Source organism: Megalops cyprinoides, chromosome 2 (genome assembly GCF_013368585.1).
Source record: "Megalops cyprinoides isolate fMegCyp1 chromosome 2, fMegCyp1.pri, whole genome shotgun sequence".
In the NCBI taxonomy this organism is placed as follows: Eukaryota; Metazoa; Chordata; class Actinopteri; order Elopiformes; family Megalopidae; genus Megalops; species Megalops cyprinoides.
Window position 1 is genome coordinate 22,610,001 of NC_050584.1, and position 13,704 is coordinate 22,623,704.

General features: G+C 42.9%; 1 protein-coding gene across 1 annotated transcript in view; it reads left to right on the plus strand.

The window, feature by feature from the left end:
- The window catches only part of taf4b (TAF4B RNA polymerase II, TATA box binding protein (TBP)-associated factor), a 36,694-nt gene extending 26,424 nt beyond the window's left edge, over positions 1-10,270 (plus strand). The window contains exon 16 of the mRNA XM_036518238.1: positions 10,088-10,270. Coding sequence (XP_036374131.1) covers positions 10,088-10,243 — 156 coding nt within the window. The 3' untranslated portion in view covers positions 10,244-10,270. The remainder of the gene's footprint in view (positions 1-10,087) is intronic.
- Positions 10,271-13,704: the final 3,434 nt, after the last annotated feature.

The window sequence follows — 13,704 nt, forward strand, 5'->3', positions numbered from 1 at the left end:
GGACGACAGCGAGGCGGCTGACAGCGGGGTTGAGAGGCGCCATGGTTACAGGAAGCAGGCTGTCGGTTAGGGGAGCGCGGCGTGCGCCGTGGGCTCTGTGACTGGTGGCATGCTTGTGCCAGTATCCCCAGTTCCCCAGCACTGCCACTCATTTGCATGAGCGTGTTATCTCCCCGGGCCTGGCAGGACGGCCGTGGGGCTGGATTGTAATTGGTAATCCCAAGCTTTGTTGGAAAAGGTGAAGGGGAAGAGTAGGGATTAAAAAAATAAATAAATAAGGGAATTGTCGTACGTTTGGTGGAGTATTGAAAAGACAGGGTGATGGCATATTTATCATTACCAAAATGGCATGCAGTGCTTTTTGTGTGTGTGTGTGTGTGTGAGAGAGAGAGAGAGAGAGAGAGAGAGAGAGAGAAAAACTATATCATTCTGAAGTACTCTTGGCAACGGCTTTGTTAGTCCTTTTGGCAGCGTTGGACTGGTGGCAGAAGAAAAGGCATCTTGCATGAATTACACCGAAATTTCCATATTGTTTTGAGGCATGCCTTTCCAATGAGACGCCCGAGCGAAAGCCCGCAGCGCTGAACCTAATACCGCGCCGTGCCACCTTCTGGAACGGCGCCGCTTGGAATGAAACGGGAGATCACAGGTGCGAAGTTACACGCACTGGCACTCTTCCATGTCCTCGCAGCGAGTGGCGAGCAGGACAGAAAGTTCTAGGACAAAAGTAGTCCCCCAAGCTCCCCGCCCAAGGACATGGCCCACGGCTAAAGCCAAGATCATGGCCGCTTTTGAAAAGCACAAAGGGGGGTTGGGAGTGAGGCTTTGTGTTTAAGTGCAAGGCACACGGGTGCTCGAACATGGCTACTGTAGTTTGGCTTTGTGTGAATTTCATGCATTAAAGGAATGCATTATGTTACGTTATATTATTGTCATTTAGCAGACATGAAAAATGTCACTCATTTTAATATTCATCTTTGTCAATAAGTGTAGTTTGCCCAGTATATGTAAGTCAGTATTCATAATAAAATGTTACTGTGGTATGTATTTTTTTATCGGTTAGTTTTTCATAGTGTCCAGTGATGGAAACCTCCATGCATACTGCGGGTGGGATCAAAATTCCCATAAGCATGTAAAATAATAAAATCTGTCTGCAGCCATAGATGTTTTCAAAGCAGTTTGCAGTGCTGTGTGTTGAGAATTTAGGGACATTCTGCTCAAAAAGCAGAATGCAGGAGTGCTTTGAGAGGCATTTTGCCCTTAAGTTATGAAAAAATTAACTAGTTGGTGAGAATAACCTGATCCTCAGCAATATTTCCTGAACGGGCAACATGCAAGATGAGCAGAATGCTCAAGGACTTTTAGCATGCTGGATTTTTTGTAATAGAAATTCTAGAATCTATTGCTGTTATGAACTTTATAGTATAACGTGTGCGTGTGCGTGTGCATGTGCGTGTGCACATGTTGGACGTGAAATGCAAGCAGTGAAATGCAGAGTGTCTAATTAACACTTTCACAGACCTGTCTTGTAACCAAAACCCTGCTGCTTGACCTTTATAATTTCATATTAGTTCAAATGTAAAAAACCTCAAACTGAGTAATGTAAAAAAACACTATTCCAGGTGAATATTGATTCATTTTTCAGAACGAATATATTTTCAGTATTAATCATCCAGATGTACAGATTGATTCTTAATTTAATTGACTGATCAGGAAAAAAAAAAATTAAAACCTTTTTGCTGGTGGCTCGACCCAAAAATGGATCTGGGTCATATTGCGTGTACAACAGACCACAGAACTGATTGTAAACTCAGAATATGCAGATTCATTTTCTGTTTTGACTCAGCTCATTCTGGAACAGTTTCACTGTAAGATGCAGTGTACATGTTGTCATGCGTTCTTTTGATTTATTCTGTGACATTGGCCTTGTGGCTGCTTGAAGGGTCCCAAATCAAAGCTGATGACCTGCTTTATGATCCACAGAAGGTTTTCAACAAAAAAATTCTTTTGTGTTCTGCAAGTTTCTTTACATTGAACTAGGGAAGAGAGTTGCAGGTAAATGTATTTTTTTCATAGAAATTCTTTTGGTTCTAGACTCAGATGAAGGATCAAAGGTTTGAATCATTATTATCTTATTTTGGTTCTTGGAAATGTTCCTCTCATTGTCTTGTTTCCTTTCACTCCTGGCCAGTTCCAAGCTATTGATGCTTTCATACAGCACTGGTCAAACATACTTAAACTCTCAGGACAAGTTATTCTAGTTTAGGTGCATTCTATGCATTAATATCTCTTAGACCATGTATGGGCAAAATATGGGCCTAATATAGTGTATGTTTGACACTTGAGGCTTGTGTGGCAGCTCTAGACAATGACATTTTCCAAAGGTCCAGTTTTGAACTAACAGGTATTACCAGTGGCTACAGCCTTGGGGATTGATAAAGCATAACATTTTCAAGGTCAGTTAGCCTAGAATCTCACCCAAAAGTGTGTGAGGAGCTAGGGAAAGATTGGCTGTTTTGTGATGCCTTGTTTGTGACCCCTTTCCTTTAACAGGGTTTTGCAACAAACATGCACGCAGGCACACACACACAGACACACAGAGAAAAGTCTCTCTATGTCTTAAATCTCCAGCCAATAGCAAGCATGTAGATGGTGAGTAGATTTCAGATTGGAAGATTGGCTTGCTTGCTCTTGGCTAGAGATTTAAAATGCAAAGAGACTGTGTGTGTGTGTGTGTGTGTGTGTGTGTGTGTGTGTGTGTGTGTGTGTTTTTCAGAAAGGGGCAGCTTGGGGGAGAGGCCCTCATTGTGATGGCTTGTGGTAGAAACTTAATGCTGTAATCCAGTACAGTACTTTGTAATTACACAAATTGTCTGGCTTTTCATTAACTGTTGTGCCAAAAAGACAAAGGTAAACATGAATGTAAATGCAGCTGGGTAGACTCAATGACATGGTGCAGGATATGAAGACATGTACCTTACATACCGCCTGCCAGCGTTGTCTCAAATCACCCCTCAGGCGATATAGAGCTTGGTGTTTAAAAACACAAGAGACAAACTCTCATATAATACCACCATCCTATTTTTCATGTAACCTTGAGGTAAAGATTAAGCATGTAGTGTAATGGCTTCAGATGAGCCCTTTGACGTGAGAGTGAGATTATTGTAGCCTTCATTTCCATAGTGCTGAGACGGGGGGGGGGGGGGCTCTGCTAATTCGAACGTGATAACCTCATGTCTGACACTGGTATGCATTTCAGTTAGCATTAGCGGCACAGCGCTTATTTTTCACACTCCAAACTTTCACAGGAAAGATTCTGCCCTGCAGTTCTTTTGGCGCAATAATGTAGAAGGTCACAAGGCCCCTTGTCTTTTTTTTTTTGGGGGGGGATATTTGGCCTGCTGTTTCAGGAGCCCACACGGGAAGTGGAGTTGTAATGTGTGATTTTATTTATTTTATTTTTTTTCCCCAAGGCTTCACGCTCATCCTTTTTGGAAAAACGGACTGAGTGGATGAGCGTGAGGTGCATATAATTGCCGTTCGGCACGATTCATTTCGGAGGTCTGGCCACGACAGCATGGCGGCCGCTCGGTATTTGGCACATGTTAATCTCCGCTCTTGACCCACGTGATTATGAAGCTGTGAGATATGAGCGGTCCCGTTTCTAACAGCCTGACTCTGAAAAATGGTAATTGCACTGAAGCAGAAAGTGAGCTCCCCCACAAGATTGATCCAGTGTCACCACTCTGACAAGTGGAACAGAGCGTCTCATTGGGCAATGGGCTGCAGCTTCAGTCCTCCTACTGTAAACTGTACAGGGAGAATAACGATCCTCACCTTAATGAGTGAAAGGAGTCCCTGATAGAGCATGGATGGACCGTTCCTTTTTATTAGGCTCCTTATTTGCATACGTGCAGGTTGGGAAAACCAGCATGCCCTCTGGGTAACGGTGAGTGTTTCGCATGCTGTGGGTATCAGCTAAGCCGGCTCGATCCTGCCCTGCGGAACTTGCATGTGTTCAAAATTTTAAACACATGGGCAAGAGCCTCGCTAAAGCCACGCTTTCCCAAAAGAGGGCGAGGGGCTACGCTAGCGCCTCTGCTCTGGTGAGTGGGGCTTTCTGGCTTGACAGTCTTCTCCCCATGCTTTTGTCTAAGAGGTGATGCAGGTGCTAATTGAACACTTTCTGGCACTTTTAACAAAAGTATTGAAAGATGGAATCGAAACCTGTTAATGAGATTTCTCTCCTGGGGGCATCTCTTAAGGTTATTTTTTATTTAATGAGATGTTCCTACCTTCACTTGCAAACGTCTGCTTCTTTCCCTCCCGCTGTAAGCCCCCACCCTGCCTTCCACCATACACACACACACACACACACACACACACACGTACAGATGACTGCAAAATTCAATTGTGAAAGGCGCTGCTTTTATGATGTTAAAAACAAGATGACTGAGTTTACTACTCTGTTTAGTTCATGTCAGCATGCTTTTGATGTACCATAAAAAACTTAATTAAAAGCAAAAAAGGTGAGAAAGAGAGAGGATGGAGGCCTCTCTCTTTTTTGTGAGAGATGAAGGTGAAGGATTTTGGTGCTGAACAGTGCTGGAGGGGTTTTTCCCTTCTCTCAGATATTTATTTTTTTTTTATAAAAGGTTCCTAGGCTAATGACTACATAAAAAGCATACTTTCACCTCCCTCAAGTTCCTGAGAATTATAAAGGACGTCGCTGTTGGGTTAGTGCGGATCCCCAGGGGTCTTTGTTTCATTTAGAACATGGCCCGGGGCCCCCTCCATTGCATCCTGTTGAATTGACCTCCTTTTCAACTCTGAGCTGGCAGCTGCGCCGGCGAGCAGCCCCTCTCCACGGGACCCGGGGCGGTCATGTGACGCGCGTGAACTCCGACCTTCTGCGCAGGATGGGGACGCTTGGTGCCCTTCTCACTTTGTGAAGTTGAGCGGCCTGGAGGAGAGCAGGAGATGGGAGCACGGTCTGATCTGGGGGGGGGGGGCTTTTTTTGTTTTTTTGTTTTTTTTTTTTTTTTTTTTACCCTGCATGAAATGGCAGGCCACGGCTATTCAGGGTGGGGGGGCAGGCATTTTTTTCCTGGACCTGAACATTTGTTACCAAAAATATTGCACTGAGCTCTCTGTAGCTACAGTGGCTTTTTTTTGTTCATCATTTCGACCAAGTCATTGTTCTGCTTGACTTTGAGCTTCTGCTAATCAGTCACATTTAAAGGTCGTAACACACAATCTGCCTCTTATTTAGTTTTTTTAAGCACAACCATGTACTCATATTCTAACATTTCATCACTTGTGATTGTGTTCAAAGACCCTCTGCTCTTCCCCCTGCATCCACCTTCATTTCCAACAGGAGCGATTCAGAGACCTGATACCAGATGCCCGTCCTGAAGAGGGTACCTTTTACAATAAAAGCCATAGCCCAAGGATTTAATTGTGGATAATGGAGGAAGAAAGGGAGAGGGAGTCAGGGAGGGAGGGAGAGAGAGGGAGAGGGAGAGAGGGAGCTGTGTGGCGCAAAGCGAATAGGCCCCGGCTCCTCCGGAGGGCAGTGCTGTCACACATCAGTGACTGGCCCAGAGACTCATTCCAGTTGGTCGGCGGCAGCTTCTGCATTCACCAATCCCGCGCCGGGGTTATTGGAGCAAATATTGGTGCGGCGAGGCTGAGTTATGAGAGCGGGAGGGCTGCTTTGCGCGTCTCATGCGCCGTGTTTGAGAGGGGTCAGTGTTTCTAGTGTCTCTCGCAAATCACAAACCTCTCTTTTTTTAATGTTTATGTACTTTTTCGGTACTAAGGCTGGTTTGAAAGTATTGAATTTTACTGACAGCTGACGTCTGGTAGTAAGAGTACACTGTATAAGCACACTGGATCTGATAGGTTTGGACAGCTGGCACAATAATGATTAATAGATCTACTGATTCCCTCATTGTATTCTTCCAAATCTATCCGTTGACTTCATTGCACCAGTTAAGAAAGAAGAGGGGAATAACATTGTTGTATTCCCTTGCTGGTGTAGATCATTTATATTACAGTAGATGGATGTCATGAAGGACCATCAATCTATACCCCTTTTAAGATGAGTAAATACAATTCAGATGTTTATTGTAAAATATATCTACAGAAATGAGGTTCCCCTCCATGATATGAAAAAAGTACTTCTTTGATAAGCTACTTTGACATTAATATTAATCAAGTCAGATTTGGAGAGGCCGTTTAATATTAAAGGAATATTCTGGCTGCAAAGAACATTCCCCAAGTACCTAATAGTCTTGTTCACAAACCATTGAAAGAATAGCCAGATAGGGACATGGACTCCATCATGGAGTCTTGATCCTCAGAGAATATGCCTAAGTTGAGGACCAATTCCCAAATGTTCTGAAAAGCGTTATTTATACAATTCTTTGAGATGGGGGCCAAGCCAGTCCTGTGTCTTCATTCATCCAGCTTTCTCTCTTTTAGCACCAACACAAGGTAACCCTCCCTCTGGGTTCAGTGATACAGGATGCCAGCTATATTGTATGTGTCACATATTTCTTTTTTTTTCTTTACAGTACGTTTTAAGCTTGAGGCAGGACAGACAAAGCACCTTGGGGTCTTGTGTGACCAAGGCGACAAGATGAGAGGACGAAACAGACGCTCTTTCAAACAATCTCGCTGTGCCGTTATAGGGCTGAAAGCGGTGAAAGAAATGGCAGCTGTGGTAGCGCACCCCTGCATTTACAGTACCAACACACTTCATTTTGTTTGCTGTAAAATGCAAAGAATTTTTTAGCTACATGCCTCCCCAGAGTGTTTCCTAGCTACCAGATCAGCCAAAATGGTCCCCCCCATGTCCCCAACACAACGACCCACATGTGACCACATCCATCAGTCATGGTCCACTTTTTCCATCAGTGTGGTGTGCAGTTGCCTGTTCTGTAAACACGCAGTGCCAGAAGGAGGCTGGTGTTTAGGTAATGGCTCGAGATTGAGATATCGGGTTTATATCCTCACCGGGGGTAAGGCTCGCGTCCATTCTTGAAATGGGGCAGGCGTGGTTTAGGTTATCATTAGATGGCCACCCCCCCCATCCCCCCTCGGGGGTGTAATAAGGCACTAGGCGTATCCAAGTGACCCTAATCCCCATTGAGATGCTCCTGTCTTGCGGTATCTGACCCCCCTTCCTCCCCCATAACGCTCCAGGCCTTTTTCTCTCTCTCTGTGTGACAGGGGCATACAATATTGGGTTTTTGTTTAATGTGCATATTCTGCTGGCCATTACAATCTTTACGCACAGCTTCAGAAATTTGATGTGAAACTGACGCCAAGCTTGTCGCTCCGCGTGCCTGTAAATATGCAGTGTGCTGAAGGTTAAAGTGGGAATGCTGGGGGGGGGTAAAAAAAAAACACCCTCATTGGTTGGACTGTGTGCCAAATGGACTTGCTGCAACACAAATGATACGTACTTTGGCTGTCCCTTTTTTTTAGTCTTTGCCAGCTCTCTGCTCACACAAGTTATTGCTGTTTTTTTAATCATCCTTTAAAAGAGAGATTTCCATTTTGTCTCTTTTTTGGATTTCATATTTAGTCTCCAGTTTCATAAGTTAAGGAAAGGCTTTTTTTTTTCTTTTGACGCTGAGCGTACATTTTTTTTTAGCCGAGTGTTGGCGTGTGCTTCTAGCGTGCACCGCGGAAAGACAAAAGGCAGCAGAGAAAGGCCTGTCAGAGGCTCCGATCACATCAGGTTTGTCTTGCCACATTTGTACGCAGCAGGCATGATGAGACAGGCCCCTGGGCATAAAGTAAGCCAGCGACAAGATGGCATGTGAGGGGAAGGGCAGGGGGAGCACATCTCTCCTTTTTTCTCCCTCTCTCTCCTCCTCTCCCTCGATCTCTCTCCCAGTGCACATGTATTATGTGCATAAACATATAGCCATGTATTTATGTCCTCAGGAACAAAAAATTACTCTTTCTGTAGGGATTTTCTTAATTTATGCATAATTTGCCTAAATGTCTTGGATATTAGGCTTGATGGTGGCAATGTTATTGAGTGGTCATCATCCTATAAAAGTCCTTTTATGGCCTTCTTTCACTGTAACGTTCAGACATCCAGGTTTTTAGTAGTGTGCAGCTTGTGTAGAAGATTACCCTGTACTGTACTGATTTATGTACTGCACAAATTTTCCTTTGGATTGAATGGCCCTTTTTACATTTAACTGTTGTACTTTTTTCAAGTTATCATCCTTAACCAGCAACTAATTTGTTTCTTTAAACCTCTACACCATTTATGTCAATAATGGTGTACACTGGGGGGAAGAAGTTCAAAAAAGAACAAAAGCACATAAATGTGGAATACTCTGTATTGGTTTAGTTTAATTAGTTTCTAATTCTTGGTTTATTTAATTTAATCTCCTTTAGGCTGGTAGGTATGGAAATTAAGTGCTAGTTTTTGCCTATATAAATTGCAGATGTTACCCAAAGCCTTTGAACAAGATTACCCAGATGGCCTTGCAGCATTTGTGCCTGAAGTTTTTTTCTTTCCCCTTTTCCTTTTTTTTCCGAAGGCTAGAATATGCATTCTCCATAGGGCTGCAGGCTAGGCCCGGATCTGTGAGGGTGCAGCTGTGGGGAGTGGAGAGGAGGGCGGGCGGGGGGTAGTGGAGTCGGGGGGGGGGCAAACCCCACCAGTCCCCCATCTCCCAGCACCACTCACTATCTGCATCTGCAGCCAGGGGGAGCGGGCACCTCTTCCCAAGGCTGCAGCATCAATAGGTGTGATAGTACGCTAGTTTAAATATGAAAGCTGGCGTCAGGATTCAGCAGCCACCCCCCACCCCCCCGGGCTTGCTGCTACTGTGAGTGAGAAAGGTGCTGTCGGTCATGCCTTCACAGACTCTCACTTTATTATACATTTGCTTTTTTTTTCTTTGAGATGGGTGAAATCACTTAGATTCATTGCAGTCTGATTTTTGGGGGGGTGGGTGGGGTGAGAGAACAAGCAATTCATGTAACTGAGGAATATTCATCTCAAAGGTGTAACCACTCCAGAAATGTATTTATTATAATAATTTAGCACATGCTTTGGGCTGAAGTTGAGGATAGCTACTTTTAATCACCCTATATGTAACTGCATGCCTGGTGCATAAAGTATTAAAGGGTGGCAGGCAATCAACTATATGAAGCTTATGGTTTCGCTTAATTATATGTAATCATGTTTGCTCCTCTGAACCAGGATGTACATTTCATCACAGCAAGGCAGGAAGGTGTGATGAAAGAGCTTGAGCTGCGATAAACGCAAAGGTTTTAACTGTCTCAGCACCTTTGCAGGCGTTCTCGGGATTTTGTACTTTTCAGTGACCAAAGGAAGGCTCTGCATTGTGGGTGTCATTTGTCATGCCAAAACGGAGAGCTTGAAGGAAAAGAATAATGTGTAGAGCGGCTTTTAACATTTAATCAAATGCGATTGTCAGTGTGAATAACCCATTAAATATGAAACAAACTGAACAAGAACGAGATGAAATTATCTGCCAGGCACTTTGAATTTCACTCACTTTAGCACTCTGTAAATACAGTAGTTTTTAGTTGCCCTTGCAGTTTGCAGACTTAATATTGTAAGCATCACAACACAATAGAAAAGGAAGACATTTATGTACTGGTGCTGATAACTTTTTATAATCTGGTTCTTTGCCTGTGTCTGCTGTCTCTTATTGTTTGTTATTTTGAAGGCCAGTAAGGAGTAACCAGTCATGTTTCAAAATGAACACTGGATTTGTAGACTTTCAATACCAATCACTGTAAAGTTCAGCACATGTTCAAGCTGTAGATGGCTAGTCATTGGTGCTGGCTCAACTCGAGCATTACAGTGGATATTTCCACCATAATGTCAAAATGATACTTCACATGCCAGACAGTGGCTTTGTCTGCCCAACTACTGCCTGGCCAACAGCATTATGGGGGAATCCCTGTCCTGCAGCAGACTCAAACCAGTTGGGGTTTACATACTCCAGGAATGACTCTTCTTCCTTTTCTGCAGGCACCCTTGTTACCTGACATCTCCCTCTCTCTGTCTCTCTTCTTTCAGGTACCAGGTGCTCTAGGTTCCTCTTCCCCCACCATTCCGAAGCAGGTTTCCATCCAGAGGATCACGCGCGTCAGCCTACAGGACCTGCTGTTCTGCATGGAGCAGGATCCCTCACTTAGACACTCACTCAGCCTTTACAGAGCTCATCTCAGATAGCAGAGAAGCACTGAAACACACACACACACACACACACACACACACACACACACACACACACATACATATATTCATGCGTTCAAACACACACAAACACACACCCATTTTCTCACCCTGTTCAGGGAGTTGTGTTTATAGCTCTATCGGACAATCCCTGCACAGGGCAGCGGCCGGATACCCCAGTAAGACAATCGCCAACGTACTTCTGATGGCTCCCTGCCAGCCATGTATGCTGTGAGAGCTCAGTTGCACTTTCACTCAGGAGATCAGCCTGTAGTGTGACTTGTGATGTTTGCGTGAACCCGCGCAACCTTCCACAGTCAATCTTTCAACATATTATGTTTACCACTTTTTTGACCTTATGTAAGGAAAGAATGTCTGACTGTAATGCAGTTATTCCTCAGCAGTGAAAATGTCAATAAGTAAATATGCAGATGGATTTAGTTTGAAATAAGGATGTTCTTTTCAGTTGGGGATTGTCACCTTTTAACTCCATTTGGCACTCTATTAAGATGTATTAAGATGGCAGCATCTGCATGGCGTTGTGTACTGATAAATTTGAGGATGAACTGAAATTCAGTCAATCTATTATATTGTGCTGAGACAATCCATAGAGTATTTTTTTTCAGTATTGGTAAATTTGCAATAGCTATTTAGAGACCACTGAATGTTATAGTTATTTTTCTATGTGATAAGTACAGATACATTTTTTTTACATTAATATTTGATTTAAGTAAATAAGAAATATATTTGTACAATTGTAGCAGACTGGTTAACATTTGAACTGCATATACCATATATTAATGTGTCAACTGTGCATGATACATTTCTTTGTCCTTCATATTAGACTGGCTTAAACATGCTTTTGAATTACTCTCTATGGACAACAAATATCTAGGTACTTTGAATAAGTAAATTGCTAAATTGCTGTACTCCAGTTCTACCAACTACAAATTGTTTCAAATGGTATTGTCTAATAATTCTTTAAGTTGAGAACAGTCAGTCAGTCAGTCAGTTGAGAACGTGTGAAGCTGAAAGCAGTCGTCTGTCTAGTGAATGAAAGGTACCATTATGACAAAGCATTGCGTTCACTAGATATGGTGTTTATCGTTTTTAATGATGGACAGTGATCGACATCAGAAAATCCAAAAAAAAAGTTTTTGTAGGACTACACTGGCTGGACCTCTTTGCTAAGATATTATAATTTTCCATTAAGGTCTCCAAATAGAGAAAAAGAGAGTTACATATTAGTTGTGAAAAAAGTGCACTTAAACAAAAAAAAAAAAACCTTATACTGTATATGGAACTTGAATGTTGTACTGTAAACTTTTGGGAAGCCATTATGTATTCAGTTGTAACACAAAACTCATCACTGAATGGAGAAATGTTGTCCTCTTATCCCAAGTTCACAAAATGCAAATTTCATTAGCAATAATTATCATTAATATTAAGCTGTATTTGCCTAAGGCAAATGGGAAAAAAAATGGTGGAAAAATGCCAAACACACCAGATGCCTCCATGTAATGTTGCACCGTAACATAAATTACAGTGCATATGTGTAACGTACTTGTGCACAATGATCCTTCTCTGTGGTAGAACGTCATTGTTTTCGTTTCTTGGTTTGTGTTCTTTATATTTTCATACTTGAATATTGGGACTTAATTTCCAACCGAACGCTCAGCTAAGGTGGTTTTCAGACATGCCTCAAGTTTTTGTTTAATATAACTATGAACATTGCTGAAGTTAATTGAAATTGTGTATAAAGGCTGTATATAAGGCTGAAATTAAAGTCAAAAGTGATCAATTTGATGTTTGAAGTCTTTTCCTTGAAAAAACAACAAAAAGTGCAAAGCAGAGGTTGTTGACCCACCTCATAACGGTTTCAAAAGCACGAACAGAAATAAAGAAATATATTTGGGGGAGGGCTGCTGTCAACAGTCGACATGGAAAGGAAGTGACGAGTGGGATTTTCCTACTTGTAGATGCGACGGGCTTATTAATTGCGTATGGATTGTCTGAAAATCTTGTTCTTGTCGAATATTCAGTTGGAACTTCAATTATGTTCTTTAAGAATGACCTGCGTTTTTAAGTGACACTTTGTTCTTGTTGGACAGCTGCAAAATAAATATTATAGGCTGGAGTCCTGTTAGTGTTTCTTATGTTATTTAATAACCAGGATATGTTTCAGATGTGTACCTTGGAGATGCATCAAAACATGAAACATTCCTTACCCCAATAAACACCTAATTTAAAACTTGGGCTTGAAGTTGCCGCATGCAAATCCTCACCTGTTTACCATCCTATTATGCTTCTCCTGCGCTAATCTTTACGGAGTGCGCTTCCTGCTTTGATTAGCAAGTTTAGCTGCGGGCCAGTGGCAGGCAGAGATCTCACCTGAGATAGTGTCTGAAATGAGGTGAGGAACCCAGCTGGCGTCAGGAGATGGGTGACTGAAAACACCCCCGTCTCCTCCCGAGTGCCAGCCGGGCCAGGCTGCTTTTGATGCCCGCGCTTTGCTCAACTTCTTGGATAAACGAGGTGAGCGTCGGGGACTGTCACCGTCGCGCGGAAGTTGCACCTATCTTACGTTTCCGATCACCGTCCAAACATAGAAGTTTTAATTACGAAATAGGTGTCAGAATACGCATGTTCCCAGATAGACAGTGAAAAGGAGTGCAATGTCCCTGCTGTGCACGTCCCCTGGTTGTATCCTGTACGTGAAAAGATACGAATCGCATCTGTCGCCTAAGCACACAAAGCGATGCTATGTAGCTGTGAGCGCCATGTGGTCCACAAACAACCTGGGTTCTGCTCATGTTTACATCGTTCTTCTGATTTTTCGTTTATTGCGTCGGCGCTTCAACGAACAAACGATGTGATACCGGCCCTCTCGTTATGCTTTCCTGTTTCACAGACTTTATGTTACGCTGTACTACAAGCCTGCGTGGACTGTTTCATCAGAAACTGTTTTTATTCCATTGATGTCTCGTTTCAAATTACTTCTGTAATGTTTTGTGTTCTTTTTTATTTCGTGTTTTAATGAAACACCTTTTTATTCACGTGGCTGAGCCTGAAAGCTTGACTAGATGAAGGATTGCGTTCGACTGAGCCTGTGCTTTAGCCAGAGGGGAGTGCATAGCTTAACATAAGTGATGCCAGCCCGGGGCAAAAACAAAGCAGAGACTGCCCGAGGAGAGCAGGTCTGACCAATAATGTATTTATAGTTTTGTTGAAAGCCTTCCATTGTGTCCCACATCGCCTACAACTATGTCTGTCCTCTGCATTTTATTAACCCCTGACTTATCACAATGATGGATAGTTGCCCTTAAAATGCATGCCCACAAATCATTAAACCAGACACAAAACAAAGGTCCTTCCATTTAACAATTTGTCTTGCGTGAGATGTGGTTTTAATGCTGGCCTTTCTGTCAAAGATACTGAGGTAATCAGCTATGATGTGC